Consider the following 16,779-nt stretch of genomic DNA (forward strand, 5'->3'; position numbering starts at 1 on the left):
GTGTGTTCAGGCAATGCGTCTTGTATAGTCCTAAAGATTGGACAATGTATGCTAAAGTTACAGCAACTTCCTGTTTCATAATGTGACGCCAATATTTGCTGCTAGACCACGGCCAGATCCTCCAGAAAAACGAAATGTTATGAGGCAACTTTGATCACTAAAGTCTTTAGACGGTACAGGCCGATGTTGAAGGTGATGGGACTATATCTCTACGGGGAGTTTGTTAAAGTATGACACCATCAAAAAGCAACATATTTCCTATCACCAATAGGGGGCTCTGACTATGAGTGAATATTGAGAAGTGGTTCTGTTCAGTTCCTCATGGATGGCTGAACTTCTCACCCTATCTCTTAGAGAGACTCCAGCCACCCTCCTGAGAAGCCCATTTTGGCTGCTTGCACCTGCGACCTCGTTCTTTCGGCCATGACCCAGCTTTTATGACCATAGGGGAGGGTAGGAACGAAGATTGACTGGTTGATCGAGAGCTTTGCAATACCGCCCGTATAAAGTCTGATGCCTGCAAATGTCAGAAAATCCAAAACGGCTGACTTCCTGTTAAGTTGAGGATTTTGCTCCAAGAGGCTTTTTTTGTATGTCTGAAGATGTTTTATATGCCTACCGATTTTCATAAGTATGTTCATCCTGGAGGAGGGGCTGTAATTTGAGTAGGGTGCGCTCTCACTGTTAGTCAATATTTCCATGTAGGTTTGTTCAGGGGCGGGGCTCTTGTCTTGTATGAGACATTTGGGGCAGATTGGAAATGTATTGCTTAGTTATAGCTAATTTCTCTCTTCTGATGTGACGCAGATGTTCATTGCCATGCCACGGCCACACCCTCCAGAATTAGGTTACCATATGAGGGAACTTTGATCATTAAGGTTTATAGAACAGGCCGCTCGGGTTGAATCTCTCAGAGAAGTTTGTTAAAGTATGACACCAAAAAACCCCCAACATATTTCCTGTTGCCAATGGGGGTATGGTAGAACAATGTATTATAAAAATAGAAAGGTCTACAAGAAGAAGTCAGCAGAGACGTCTCACAGCAATCAAGGAGAATTGATTGAATAAAGTTTTGATACACATCACAGAGTTCCAAGATTCACAATACCAAAATTTCAAGTGTCTCTTAACAGAACTTCCCGTCTTATACCGTGGCTCGTGTGCTGAGAACGTTTACACGCCCCATCAGGTCTTTCCAATACACACTCAGTACATTTACAATCAGTGGCGTCTACTTTGTGTCCAGACGTCATCATGCCCAAATACAGTTCTATTGTTTTCTAAACAAAGAATGTGCTTATCAGGCCTATGTCCCCAGTACACGGTGACCTAGCCCTGTTATTCACTTTCTCAATCATGTTTTCTTCCACAGGGGCGCTCTGATCATGAGTGAATATGGAGATGTGGTTCTGTTCAGGGCCAGACACTCATCAACCATCAGAAGTTTGGAGCAGATTTGACAATTTATCCATAAGTAATTAGCTACTTCCTGATTCATGGAAAAACGGCAATATTCAATGAGGTAACTTTGATCACAAGGGTCTTGAGATGGTACAGGATAATTTTGAAGTTGACCGGGTTAAATCTCTAGGACGAATTTGTTAAAGTACGGCACCATCAAAAGGACAAATATGGACTAAATTAAACTCTAAACTAAGTCGCTCCGTACAGGAGGAATAACAAAAAACAAAGTGAACAAAATAAGAAATTAAACAAGGTCGCTCCAACCAGGAGGAAAAAACAATGGAGACAAGAGAAATCAAAAGGTTAAACTTAGTATGATCAAACAGGGAATACAAACACCTGAACGTGGATACAATGAACTCAATGGCATGAACAAGACTGTGAAAAAACGCTGGATACATTAGACACAAGGTACGAAATAATCTGGCAACGGGACAGGGGAGAAGATACAGACTTTATACACATGAAGGGAGGGGAACCACAGGTGGAAACAATCGGGAATCAGGGAATGACGTCAGACCGGTGACACAAGAGGAAGGGCAAGTGACCTGGAACGAGAGGACAGTTATCTTTCAAAATAAAACAGGAAATTCACAAGACAAAAACCCAAAGACAGGACAGACCTCACCGCGGCGTGACAGGTATCAGACAACACCAGAAGGAAAGCCTCCCTACCAGCTGATTACTGCAGCAGATTTGTGAGATCTCAAAATAATTCTGTGCCACAGAAAAAAATTACAAAGTGGTCGTTGCTCTCACTCTTCGGGCAGCTAAACCTTCTAAACATTTTCATATTCATAGGTTTTGGGGGAATTTCAGGGACAGTGGTTTGCTGATCACTGGCCTTCCTCTTTTGACCAGCTTGATTCAACGTCTACACTGTATGAATTTTCCCCATGCTGTAGCATCCATGTCTGGGGTAGTCATGGGAGGGCAAAGGACTCGCAGTTCTTGTGGCAATCAAGCCAGTGTAAGTATTATAATAAAGGTCATTCTTCCACAAAGTTAAAATGCTTTTTATGAGAAGCATCACCGGGTCTTCAGTCATGCATTTCATCATCACTGCATAAAATGTTCCCGGCCATTTACACATACTAGTTGACTCTCTCAGTTTAAATTCACGCATTCCATTGTCCAGAGAAAGTCGTGTCCAAATGAAGCTTAATGAAGCTAAATTGAGCTCTCTGTTCACCAAAGGGTTGAAAACATTAACATATATCAAGCCTTTTTTTAAAACCAAGAGCTCCATCTAGTGGGCTCAACAAATACAACTAATGCTTCATGAAGCTTCATTTAGACATCACTATCCAGAGGCCAGCCCAACACTGATCCAAGTTCCGCCTCTCAGTTCTCTTGCTCTGTCCTAAATCAACGTGCTATGTCTAAATACATGTAGACTGCGAAGACATGTACAAGAAGGGATTAGCTACTTCCACACTGAAATCAGATGATTTTGCCTGGTGCATGTTTGCTACAGTTTGTGTTTCTGTCAGTATACCTCTTAAACCTGTTTCCATCAATACTGTTTGCACATCTATTTGCTACTGCATGGATGTTCACATTGAAAACCCCAGTAATTTCGTAGCTAAACGCAGGCATCCAATTCAAAATCAAGTGTTTTGGCCCTTCTTTTTCTTTGTTTATTTACTATTTCATCTGTCAAGTTAATCCTTAGAGGTGTTTCTAAATCTGCTCCTCGAAATGTTTACTGCATCTAGAGGAGTTATTTTCCATAAACATTGATGCCATGCTTGATTCAGTATTCTTAACAGCTTTATGCATTTCTAAGATGAGGGGCGTTCACTACTCCCTCATCTTCATTAAATCCTGACAGAAATATTTCATTCATCAATTCAACTTTTCATCCTAGTCACTTTAGCCTTAAACTCAAACTTTTCAATGTGGTGGTGTCTGCTCTGTAATCGTTGCACGCACCGATTCGCTCTTTTACCCTTTCATCCCTTATCAATTACCTGAAATCAGGTGTTAAACCAGCTCTTTACCTCCTTCATACATTACTGCTGATAATACCCACATGACTAAGGGCCCGTGCACATGAAGACGCGTTTTCCTGTAACTGTACATTTTTCGTATCGGTTAGGCAGACCATCCACATGCAGCCGGCGTTATTGGAGCCTGAAAACTGTCTTTTTTGTAACCTGGTCCCAGAGTGGAAAGAATTGAAAACGGCCCCATGGCGTTGCCGTCTGGACGGTGAAACCTCATACTTTGTTCTGCGATACTCTCGGACCTCTAACCCCTGTGGTGTCACATAACAACAACAGTGCTGCTGTGAGAGGAGACCCAGACTGTCTACTGAACTGGACTCCACATGCATATGAATGAATTAGGCCAACCTCCCTTTTCCCTCATCGTCTGAATAAGTCGCTAAATTGGTCGCTAATAGCTTTTTATAAGAAAAGTTGCCAAGAAGGTGTGAAAGGTCTCTAAATCTAGTGAGAACGTGCTGCCTGTGAGTCCAAAACACCAGAAAGAGTCGACAGATTTTTCTCTAGTATGGATGTGGCTTTGGGAAGTCGCCAGATTTGGTGAGAAACTCTCCAGTGTTTGTATTATGATTGTAAATAGCATCTCTACATCTCTTCTTCTCCATTGTTGGTGTATTTCTGTGGCAGTTACAGCGCCACTTTTAGACCTGGCATGTGTATTACAGCTTTTATAGTCAGTTTCACTGGTTTCGTGTGGATGCAGATATTTCTTGAGCATAGTCCCAGTAGACGGAAAACTTTTCAAGAACAAAGGAGAAAAAAAGGTTGTTTTCGATCGTGTGGACCTACCCTAAGTCTTGGTTTATTCAGCATCTTGCTAAAGTTCTTATTTAAATGTGGTTGTCTCCTCAGTATTATTCAGGTCATTCTTTTAGAATTGTCACTGCCACTTCGGTCAAGAGTCATGAAATTCCCCATTACTCTCTTTTCAAAAACTTGGTTTGTGGTCTTCCTCCGCCTTCCCCTCCTACATCTGGCTGACATCAATACCATCCTCTTATATCCAAATTGCAAAAAACCCTAACATCTGAGTAAGTTTGTTCATAGAACTGGTGGTAGTATACTTCAGTCTGCAATCTGTTTTGCAATTGATAAGTCCTCAAACAGTCCGCTGAGACAACCGTTCCTGGTTATTCCGTCATCAACTAGCCTGCTGTGTTTCTTTTCTTTAAATCTTGCATATAACTGGTGGAGGTTTTTCTCAGTATCCACTTGGATTGATGTTGCTTTCTCTGGTTCAAATTAATAACTTCTAATAATTTAGGTTTACATTATGCAGACTACGTATTTTAACCTATAGTCTTGGCCTAAGTATTTGTCTACTAACCTGGCTATCACCAGATAATTTCGTTCCACCTTGACTCTGCCTAGCTCCACTCAACCATCTGGGATCACTCCATAAAAAAATGATTTCAGGTGGTCGAGCCAATCAGGATCACTGGGCGGGGTTTTTATAGAGAGAAGCGACTGTTGTGAGTCAGACAACAATGCATTGAGGAAGCAGGCGTCAACATTGATTCTGCTATTTCATCCGTGTTGGCTAATATTTCTTCTTCTTCTCGGTGGAAACAATATTTTCACCGTTCTCCCAACTGTGCAGTTGGACAAGACGCACAAAAACTCAGAGGTCTATGGAAAGATTTGTAAACAAAGCGCTGCATCGTGATGACGTCAATCAATGCGTGTGACGTGTTACGCCGTGATGACGTATGGACAGGCAAGGAGCATTTGTGCGAGGCCCAGGCAGTGGGAGTACAAACGGGCTGGTCAGCGGGGGGAGGGGGGGGGGGGGGGGCGCAAGTACCCTAAAGCCCGGGCGCGGTGCGGAAGGACAGTGTGAGTGCGCCCTAAGAGGATAAAGACCCTACTGAATGGCAGTCGTTTAGGCCTATCTCCTTACTGAATGACAATATACATATATTAACTGCAATTTTAGCTAAAAGAGCGAATTTGGTTCAAATGATTGATCCTGACCAGACAGGTTTTATTTTAGCAAATGATTTTGGGGACAATCTTCACAGATTATTAAATATAATGAGCTATGCTAAATCATATGGAGGAGTACTCGAGACAGACAGAGAAAGAGAGAGAGACAGAGGGCTAAGGGCTGGGCCAAGGCAAACCTGAGACAGCCTTAACTATAAGCTTTGTCAAAATGTAAAGATTTAAGTCTGCTCTTAAATATGGAGACAACACTTGGGAGTTGGTTCCACGGGAGAGGAGCTTGGCAGCTGAAGTCTCTGCCTCCTATTCTACTTTTGGAGACTCTAGGAACGACAAGTAGCCCTGCATTCTTAGTGCGCAGCGATCTAGTGTGAGCTCTTTAAGATACAACGGACCCCGACCAATAAGAGCTTTTTTGTGGCTGTGGCTCAGAGGTAGAGCAGGTCTTCCTCCATTCAAAAGGTTGGGGGTTCAATCCCCTGCTCCTTCGGTCCGCACGTCAAAGTGTCCCTTGTGAAAGACATCAGTGCGCTTACATACACATCAGTAATCCGAACTTGCCTTATACTGGGAATGATGGGAATGATTGGATTATTGTAGTTCCCCTCGTATACATGAGCAGGGGTTGAATGGGAAAATGAGTAACTCAACCTTCGGTTCAGTAGGCGGCTCTCCACCAACATACAGCTGGACTGAATACAGCTTTTTTTTCCAGTTCACCTTTTGTCTAAATCAAAACGGACGGCTTTTGGATAGAATAAAGATCGAAACAGGTCTTCCTGGTAGTGATGTTACTTGCCATTGCGAAGTCCTCTCTTGCTTTAAAGGTAATGTCAAAATATTTCTGTTGCTTTGACAAACGCAACACAGTCAATTCTTTCAGTTGTCAGACAGGACAACACATAAAAATGTCAAAATATTTCTGTTGCTTTGACAAACGCAACACAGTCAATTCTTTCAGTTGTCAGACAGGACAACACATTGGAGGCTTCATCAGATCAGAAACAAGAGACACCTTTAACGTATCTGACACGGGGAGAGCGGAGGTAATCGCACGCACAGGTCCGGTCCTCACAAACCTCTCCAAAGGCTCCATTCTCCCTCGTGTCCTTTTATTGAAGTTTCACATGCATAATCATAAGTACATGAATAATAATTACTTTCTTACGTACAGATACTATTTTCCACACAAGAATGTCTACAAGGTCACAGTTGCTTTTGCTCCCACAGTTCTCTTCTAGGGAGGGAACACGTTATCAAAACTTTCCCCAGATGTAGGAAATATAATTGGTTTAGACCTGCAGGCACATACTTTGCAACAAACACTATAAAAGAACACTTAGTATTATATGCATGAAAAGAACATTTCTGATAATATTTTATACATTTCTTTAACATTTCCCTCCTGTTTATCAGAATTGTTATTATTCATTCTCATATCAGACACATACCATTCTCTTGGCAGAGCTTTCAGTACAGTCGTCAGGTTCGAAAATAACATTTCTTTACACTCAGAGGTAATCAGTTTAGACAATATATTTTATGTCAGCCAGTGCACACTCCTCACAGCCATCACAGTATAAGTGTGTGTCTGCTGTGGTGGATCCTTCGTTATGTACATGTGCAGTTATCAGGGCCAGGCTCTCGGCCGTGGTTCTGCTTATCATCTTGGACATCAGGGATTGTAGACAAGGCACGATGCACGTGATGAATACACAGCATAGGAGGAGAATCACAGTTATGGGTGTCAGAAACTTCAGCAGAATCTCACACCAGGCCCCTCCAGTAAGCCATGCCCTTCCCTGCCAATGAGGTTACGATAATAATCACCTCTAGGATGTCGTATGCGGAGTGTGTATGGCTCAACAATAGGTGTCCATATGTTATGATTACGGAACAAGTGTTTGCATGTCGTCAATGATTTATTGAGAACCTGAAGTGACCAAGTACCTTCTGCTGTGAGAATGATGTAATCATTACAGTATATCAAAGTCTTACCATGACCCTGCTCGCTGTCTTGATAACATTTCCTACGTAATCTGAGATTTACAGACCTCGTCATACCAGTACTGTTACGGAGAAGAAATAAATCATCACAGTCATCAATCACAGTTTTTAACAATGGAATCATTTCTTCATCCCTCGGGTCTTGAGGTGTTGTCCACATCCACGGGGCGAAGGCAGCAAAGATCATCAGTGCGTGCATCGTTGCACCTGCAGTCCAGGAGGCCAGTCATCTTTCATGGTATTTTGACATGGTTTCACACTTATGCTCTCGTTCCACTAACCTGAGAGGATCGTTGATTTCTTCACTGACGTTGAGACGAATGGACCTAGGCGTTTCCAAACCCCTTTGTAGTCAGACTTCCCCTACTCAGCGGTTGGAACGAGATCACTAAGTGTCCTCACTTTGCAATGTGAGAGATGAAACCAGCTGGACCTCTCAGCGATCTTCACAGCAGTGGGCGTGGAGAGAATAACTTGGAATGGCCCCTCCCACCTTGGACTGGACCAGTACTTCCGCTTTATCACTTTCACGAACACGTGGTCACCAGGCGTCACAGTTTTGTCCTCCTGGGGGCATATAGGAAAATCAGGCAGATTATTGGTTTCTTTACATTTTCTATGGCTCAGCGCCTGTCTCATATAGTCTGCCAATGTCTTCTCAGAGTCAGGCTCGTCTTTTATTTTTAAATGTCAGTCAGGTAAATAATATGGTCTACCATACAGTGTTTCAAAAGGAGTCAATTTACATCCGCCTGTAGGCATAATGTTGTACTAAATCAACACATTCAGGCCATGGTCTTCCAGTTTCGTTCATGCATTTGGTTAGCTTATTTCTAATTGTGCCATTGAACCTCTCAACAAGTCCACCTGAGGCCGGGTGATAAGCACTATGGTATTTTAAGTCTATTTTTAGGTTTTTTCCTATTTTATTTATTGTGTCGTTTACAAAATGTGAGCCATTATCTGATGGTATTCTTTTTGGTATCCCAAAGGTTGGGACAATTCTTTTACATATAGCTTTTGCTACTGTGATTGCATCAGGGTTAGCACATGGAAACATTTCTACCCATTTGGAAAAGGCATCTATTATAACTAAACAGTATTCTACACCTTTGCTTTTGTTTAGTTTAATGAAATCCATATGTATTTCTTCAAAAGGATATTCTGGTTTTGGAAATGCACCTCGTTTTGGACGTTGTTGTCCTTGTGAGTTATGTTTAATGCATGTTAAACATTGATTACAAAATTTTTTTGAATATGTATTAAACCCATAAGTAGTATAGTAGCTGTTCACTAAGTCTATCATCCCCCCGTTTGAGGCATGGCAACGCCCATGGCTCATTATTGAAGCCCATTTGAACAGCGATCGAGGTAACCAGGGTTTACCATCGGGTCCAATATAAATATCATTTATTTTTGTAGCTCCTTTTTTCTGCCTCATTGATTTCTCCATTTGTGGTGCTTGTTGTTGTCTTTGTCGTAATATGTCACACGTCACTGGTGTATTTTGAGAAGTTGAAACATGCAAGACAGGATGTGCGGCTAATTTAGCTTCTTTGTCTGCCATTGCATTGCCGATTGAAACCATATCTTTTCTTCTAGTGTGGGCATCACACTTGCACACTGCAATAGATTTAGGTAACATTATAGCTTTTAAAAGTTCTTGTAAAAACTTGTCATGTGTTATTAGTTTTCCTGTTGACGTTTTAAAACCTCTAAGTTTCCACTGTTGGCAGAATAGATGTACTGCGCCATATGCAAATTGGCTATCTGTGTAAATTGTTACATCCTTATTTTGAAATAATTTACATGCTTCAGTTAATGCTACTATTTCAGCGGCCTGTGCCAATAAATTAGATGGTAATTTTCCTGTTTTTAGGCATTTATCTATAGTTGTTACAGCGTAGCCTACACAATTTTGTCCTTGTGCATTCTTACGTGCAGAACCATCAACAAATACTATATGGCCATGTGTCAAAGGTGTGTCTAATAAATCTGGACGTGGTTTGTACACTAACTGTGTTTCATGCAGACAATCATGTTTAGTGCCATCTGTTGATACTGGTATCAGCGTGGCTGGATTTAATGTTGTGCTTCTTTCTATATTTAGATGTGGTTGCGACAAAAGTGTAGTCATGCATGACAGATGTCTGGCAGGTGATAAAAAGGTCATTTTTGTTTGTAGTAACAGGGCTGCTATTGCATGTGGCACTTGTAGTGTTATTGGATGAAACAATACTACTTCCGCAGAGGCCTGTACAGCCATTGCTGCTGCGATCACAGCCTGAACACAGGGCGGGGATGCTCTCGCCACTGGGTCAAGTTGTGTTGAATAGTAGGCTAAGGGTTTGTGTTTTTGCCCATGTATTTGTAATAACACTGACGTCATAAATCCATTTTTACAGTCTACAGTTTGGATGAAGTGTTTATCATAGTTTGGTAAGGCAAGTACCGTCGTTCCTGCCAGCATTTGTTTTATGTTACAAAATGCTTTTTCTGCCGTTTCTGTCCAAATTATTTTATCTGTTAACGCCATAGGTGTAGAGTAAATGAGATCAAGTAGAGGTCTTGTTACTTCTGCGTAATCCATTACCCACGCTCGGCAGTAGTTGCAAAGTCCTAAAAAGGACATCATGTGTCTTTTTGTTATTGGTCTTGGTGCAGACAAAATGGCTGTTTTTCTTTCTTGATTTACTGTTTTGCCATTTTGGGTCAACGTGTGACCTAGGTATTTTACTTCTTCTTTCCACAATTGTAATTTACTTTTACTTACTTTGTTGCCAGTTTTAGCAAGAAATTTGAGTAAAGCTAACGTGTCTTCTTTACAATCCTCTTTTGTTGTGGAGTTAATTATGATATCATCTACATATGAGAGGATTTGGCTCCCTCTAGGGGGGTTGAAGTCTGCTAGACAATTGGCAATTGCTTCAGCGAAAATTGTGGGACTTTCGCAATAGCCTTGTGCTAGTCTTGTGAATGTATATCGTTTATTTTTAAACGTAAATGCGAACCAATGTTGGCTATCTTTATGTATTGGAATCGACCAGAACGCATTGCTTAGGTCTATGACCGAGAAATACTTTGCATTAGGATCCATAGAATTAAGCAATGTGTGTGGATTGGGGACATTTGGTGCCCTTTGTTGCACTGCAGCATCAATTGCTCTTAAGTCCTGTATCATGCGCCAAGAAATTGATGGCGCAGCTTTTCGGACAGGAAAAATAGGTGTATTACAGGGTGAATCTCGGCACGGAATTATAATTCCTGCTTTCTTTAGATCTTCAATTACAGGCTCAATGCCTTCTTCTGCATCAGGTTTTAAGGGATATTGTTTAACTTTCGGCCTATATTCTGTTTTTCCTTTAATTACTACTGGTGGGACGCCTTTCATTAATCCTACATCAGATGGACCTTCAGACCATAATTCTTTGGGTAATGAAGCCAGACTTTGTTCTTCTTCTGTCGTAAGGGATAACACATTTGCTTCTCATGTGTTTGACTCGTCCAACTGGACGTTTGGAGTGGTTGTGACCACCCACTGTAGTTTTTGACGATAATATTGCGTATCCTTATTGTATTGAACTTTAGGATCGATTGTATTTGTCCAGCTGTGAGCTGCTTTTACTCGTCTTGCTTCATTATCCAAATCTTTCCATGTTTGCTTTGAGGATTTAGTCAAAGAAACATGTGGTGTGCGTCCACCCTGCATTAAATATAATTCATCATTTGTTATATCTACTGTACAGAAAGAGGTTGAGTCTTTATAAAGGGATGAAAAGGGTACAATGTATTATATTATTAAAATATTTATTGTATTACAAGTTCTTTGAAATGTAATGTTTAAAAATGCAAATGAGGCATTAAGGTATAAAATATAAAGTATTATTTTTCTTACATTTCCAGAACAGAAAAGTGAACATTTGATAAAACCAAGTTCAACGTTCTTGTTTAATTTTGACATATTTATAATATAGAGATATATTTACAGAAATCACTTTTAACCATAAATCAGAAAATACTGTTAGTTTTGTTTTCTGCATGTTTTAATGAATCAAATGTACAAACCAGGCTGAGATCACCATGAAACTTCCCCCGTTCTTTACTGACGTTAACCCCCTGCTGCCCTCAAATTTTACTAACACCGTTGGGGTGTATTTAAACATCCAGAAAACAATCAGAATCAAAGTTTGTATGTCAGGTTTTCCGCGTGTATTTCATGATTACCTAAATAGCATTTTAAATTAAACCCAAATCCCCAAACATTATACATCCAGAATACCTTTAGACCCAGTTTGATTCCTGTTGCAGTGAATGTGAAATAACATCAGCTGACAGAAAGTTAACAAGGACCAAGGCTGTTGTCTAGATTGATCTTAAATTTGATCGAGGGATATGTTTGTATATTAAGTACTATTTTGTATTATTTATAATATATGTCCCCATAAAATTAAGCTTATTTTTTATAATCGTATGTTTTATCTAATGTTAACTTTTGATGAATTAAGGAGAAATCTACAGCCACAAACGGACAAAGTGAAGTCAAATTAAATGTTTTCTTAAACTAAAAAGCAACTTATTCATTTATTTGTTTGGCAGCTTCTGTCCTCCGTACTGTGCGTCTGTGCACTGCTTTAATGGTATTTCTATCTATTTATCTATTTATTTATCTATTAGTTATCTGCAGGTAGTCCTGCAGGCACCTATGTCACATAAAAAGGTAATAAGTTTACCGTTCACATACAAAATGACCTCTTGTTTTATACTATGCATAAAGAGCAGTTTAGCAGTTAGTTTAATAGCACTTCCCCTGTCCCTGTCTGTTTCGCTCTATCTGAAACCTCCTCTACCCCTTTTTGGTAATAAATCAACTCTTCCTGTCCTGAAAGAATGTACTTTACATAATCCCTGCACTACGACCTTTGGCTTTGCAGCAACCATTGGCTTTGCAGCAGCTCCTTTTTCTTCACTTTTCTCATCCCTATGTCTCTCCTGTCTTCCCGTCACTGGCCCTGTCTCTTCATCCTCCGTCATATAAACCAGCACCTCTTTTGCTTTAGCTTTCTCTACACTTACAAGTATCTGTCTTTTACTTTTTATTTTAATTGCATCTTACTACAACATGAAATGTTTTATTCAATTGCATCACGTTACTGAGTGATCCAGGACTCAGGGAAATTTCTCAAGGACCACAGATAATTCCCACTGTGTCAAGCTTCTACAAAGAACGTATTGTTCCTTGCGGACACAGTCTGGGGGTTCTATCCCAGGAATAAATCTGCGTTTTAGATCCCTAGTCCCTTCACCTAATGTCCTTAATGCAATTTAATCTATTACAGCAAGCAAATAGGCTTTCTGTTTACACCGTTAGGTTTCGGGCCCAAATACTGCCGAACAGACCAAATTCCTTTTCATACAACAATTATTCACGCACACACATACACTCTTTGCAGATCTGCAATCAGACACACTTTTAAAGACGTCTTTCTGTGGAGCCGTAATGCTCCTTAGTCTCTTTAAATCTCTGACCTTTTCGTGATGAAAGTCTCCCCTCCACTGGCTCGGATCTCGTCTGCTGCGTCAAAATGATGGATGAGGGGTTTTTCCGTCTGGCCACGTTGAAAAGTGGTCTTTGTCCAGCGGCAGGTTTTTCCGCCAGACTTTGCTGTGCACAGTCTTTGCAGACGTCCCGTCAGTCACCATTTTTTCTGCAGTGTTGAGATCCGGCTCGAAGGACCAAAAATGTCAAAATATTTCTGTTGCTTTGACAAACGCAACACAGTCAATTCTTTCAGTTGTCAGACAGGACAACACATAAAAATGTCAAAATATTTCTGTTGCTTTGACAAACGCAACACAGTCAATTCTTTCAGTTGTCAGACAGGACAACACATTGGAGGCTTCATCAGATCAGAAACAAGAGACACCTTTAACGTATCTGACACGGGGAGAGCGGAGGTAATCGCACGCACAGGTCCGGTCCTCACAAACCTCTCCAAAGGCTCCATTCTCCCTCGTGTCCTTTTATTGAAGTTTCACATGCATAATCATAAGTACATGAATAATAATTACTTTCTTACGTACAGATACTATTTTCCACACAAGAATGTCTACAAGGTCACAGTTGCTTTTGCTCCCACAGTTCTCTTCTAAGGAGGGAACACGTTATCAAAACTTTCCCCAGATGTAGGAAATATAATTGGTTTAGACCTGCAGGCACATACTTTGCAACAAACACTATAAAAGAACACTTAGTATTATATGCATGAAAAGAACATTTCTGATAATATTTTATACATTTCTTTAACAGGTAACGCTCTATTATTGTTGTATATAAAAAACAGCCACTTACGGTAATATTTACTTTACCATGTAAAACATGCTCAAAACGAGGCGTCACCATGGGATTGTGCCGATGTTTTACCTGTTTGAATAATGTTTTTATGTTTCATCTTAAACTGCTGCCAAGTGCGCTTCTCCCCCGCGGGGTTGCACTTAAATGAAATAAATTAATAGACTACCACTCAAGCAGTTTCCCCTGTGATATTACTGTGATTGCAACAGGACTACATTTAAACTTATGCACGGACCCGAGCCGCAATGTTCTCCCGCACCGTCTCCCTCTCTTTTGCCGCTGCAGCGGTGTAAACCTGCTCAAACTCCCGTATGAGCGCATTAATATTTCCATTTCCAGTTGTAGCGTAGCGCTCCGCTTCCCCGTTGCCATGGTGACTCGTCGAATCAGGGCTCCATTGATGCTGTCTTAACTCCAGGTCAAACTACTCTGAGTTGATCAACCTAACGCAAATCTGCTGTTCTGGAACCGAAAACTCAGAGTTTCCTATCTCAGAGTAGATCAACTCAGAGTTCAGGGTTAGACTCAGAGTTTTTTTAACCTGCTTTGTGAAACGGACCCCTGGTCTATTCTATATCCAGGTCAAAAGCCACTGCCATGGAGTGAGGAGCATGTGCAGACAAAAAACCCGATAATAACCTGAGAACGCTGTTTACTTGTGCAAATAATCGGGGAACTGAAGGAGTTCTCTAGGTCTGTGAACCGGGGTATGACAACCCCGATTTTACCCGGGGTATGGTGTTAACATGGTGTTGAAGAAACAGGGGTATGCCCTTAACCCAAATATGATCAGGTTTTTAAACTGCATGTAAACGCACTGAGTGAACCCCATATTGCTCCCCGTGTTGAGTATGGGTGTGGGGATGTGGTGTGAAAGGTTAGATAAGATTAGATGGTGTGTAGGTGTCCATTGCCATCAGTGTGAATGTCTGTGTGAATTAACTATTCTAGATTTTACAGGTAGCCAGTGCAGAGAAGCTGATACAGCATAACTATGATCTCTTCTTCTGGTTCTTGTCAGTATATGAGCTTAAGTATTCTGGACCAATTGGAGACGCTAAATGGACTTAGAAAAAATAAGGATTTTATATGAACAAAGGAAAACCCGACAAAAGTCTTGTAAGGTCTGTAGATCAATAGGCAGTGCTATAACCTGCCTGAAGGAAATTTACACCAGACGCTGCTAGAATAAGGCTAGAAGATCCCAATCACTCCTATAACAGCCTCCAGTTGGAATTGTATTTTATATGATTTCAAGTTGATTGATAAATTCAAAAATATTTTTTTGTGTACACAAAAAAATATTGACAGATATGACAGAAAATCATCACAGAATTGTTGAATATTTTAATTCACATGGCTATAAGTATTAAGACACCCTTTGTGTGACTTTTCTTCTGATCATCCTTGTGATGGTTCTACACCTTTATTGGAGTCCAGTGAGTGTGATTAATTATATTGATTGGACTTGATTACGAAAGACACACACCTGTCTATGGCTATGTTTACACATGGCCGGCTATTTTCATAACTGGACATTTCGCCGTCTGTTTTCAAAAAGAACAACTTGCACACCTGTCCGTTAATTTGTTTACACTAACCCGTATATATGCCGTCAAGAGTATGCTAAACCTGTAGGTGGTAGTGTATAAAGAAGCTCAAGTCTACATTAGCCAATGATCCATGATCAACACAGACAAATAGAATTGTAAAAATAGGTTGCACCTATGACGTAGGTGAAAGTGCAAGAAATTGATTGATTAGCAGTATAGAGGTAGCACTAGTGATATAAATCACAGTAGCTGTACAAGGAATAGTTGGAGTAGCAGCCAAAGAATTAGCATGACATGATGTGGTGACAACTATTAATACATAATTTCTCTCTCTACAGGACTACAGAGTGAACATTTTTCTTCGTCAGAGATGGAATGACCCTCGCCTACGACTTCCTGCTGACTTTAAGAGTGACGCACTTACTATTGATCCCAACATGTTCCAGTGTTTGTGGAAACCAGACCTCTTTTTTGCCAATGAGAAAAACGCAAACTTCCATGATGTCACGCAGGACAACATTCTGCTCTTCATTTTCAGGAATGGAGATGTCTTAATCAGTATGAGGTAGGCACACAATTTTCAAAAATGTTTCATCATCCTTTAGGATCCATGCCTTACTCCCTCTGCTTCCTCTAGGGTCTAAGCCTTTTTTTCCTTTTTTTGGTTTGCCTACTCTCTCTCTGTGATAACGATTTAAACTCAACCCAATCATTTTTCTTCAGGACAACCTGGGTTATAATAATATAGTACAGTATATTTTGCAGTGATGTCGCATGAATGAATAAGGTGTTATATGGCTGGACGATAAAATATATATACCAATATATTTTCAAAATTGATATAGGATAAGACAATATCGTGTATATAGAGATTTATGTTGTGTTAAAATAATGTTCTACGTTTCTTTCATCAGTTATATTATAAGTTATATATATTAATAAATCCATTTTAATTTATTTTTTTTAAAGAACATTTCTAATTAATAATATTATGTGTTGTTATTTAACAAGCCAGTATTTTATTTTTGTGTCGATTTCATGTACATGTTGATATTGTGCAGCTGGTTAAGTGCCTGTGTAACATTTCGCACATGTTGATTTGACTTGAAACTGACTTTGTTTTTATTATTTCTTTATGGGAAAAGGATATACATTGTTGTGGAAATTGCATTGAAACCCAAACATGCTCACGTTGAGCACACAACTATGTGTTTCGTTTATTTTTTATAGCCAGAACAAAAACTAACAAACTAAGATGGCGCCAACACGTAACCCCAAAAAACGTGGTTACTATATCATCATGCACACATTAAAGTGACCACGATTCCAGGACAGCCATACTTCCATGCATAACTAAATGAAATAATGTGTAGAACTACACTTGAGAACCAGGGTGAATTATGAATAGTCCCACTCACTTAAATTTTTCACTCTTTGCAGCATTTTTCTA

General features: G+C 40.2%; 1 protein-coding gene across 1 annotated transcript in view; it reads left to right on the forward strand.

Moving 5' to 3' along the window:
- Positions 1–16,779, forward strand: part of LOC310962982 (glycine receptor subunit beta-like) — a gene marked incomplete at its 3' end in the record, with an annotated part of 302,029 nt that overhangs the window by 145,617 nt on the left and 139,633 nt on the right. The window contains exon 5 of the mRNA XM_083935608.1: positions 15,668–15,894. Within this exon, the coding sequence (XP_083791734.1) occupies positions 15,668–15,894 (227 nt within the window). The remainder of the gene's footprint in view (positions 1–15,667; positions 15,895–16,779) is intronic.

The sequence above is a fragment of the Echiichthys vipera genome, assembly GCF_963691815.1.
Source record: "Echiichthys vipera genome assembly, chromosome: 2".
NCBI lineage: Eukaryota > Metazoa > Chordata > Actinopteri > Perciformes > Trachinidae > Echiichthys > Echiichthys vipera.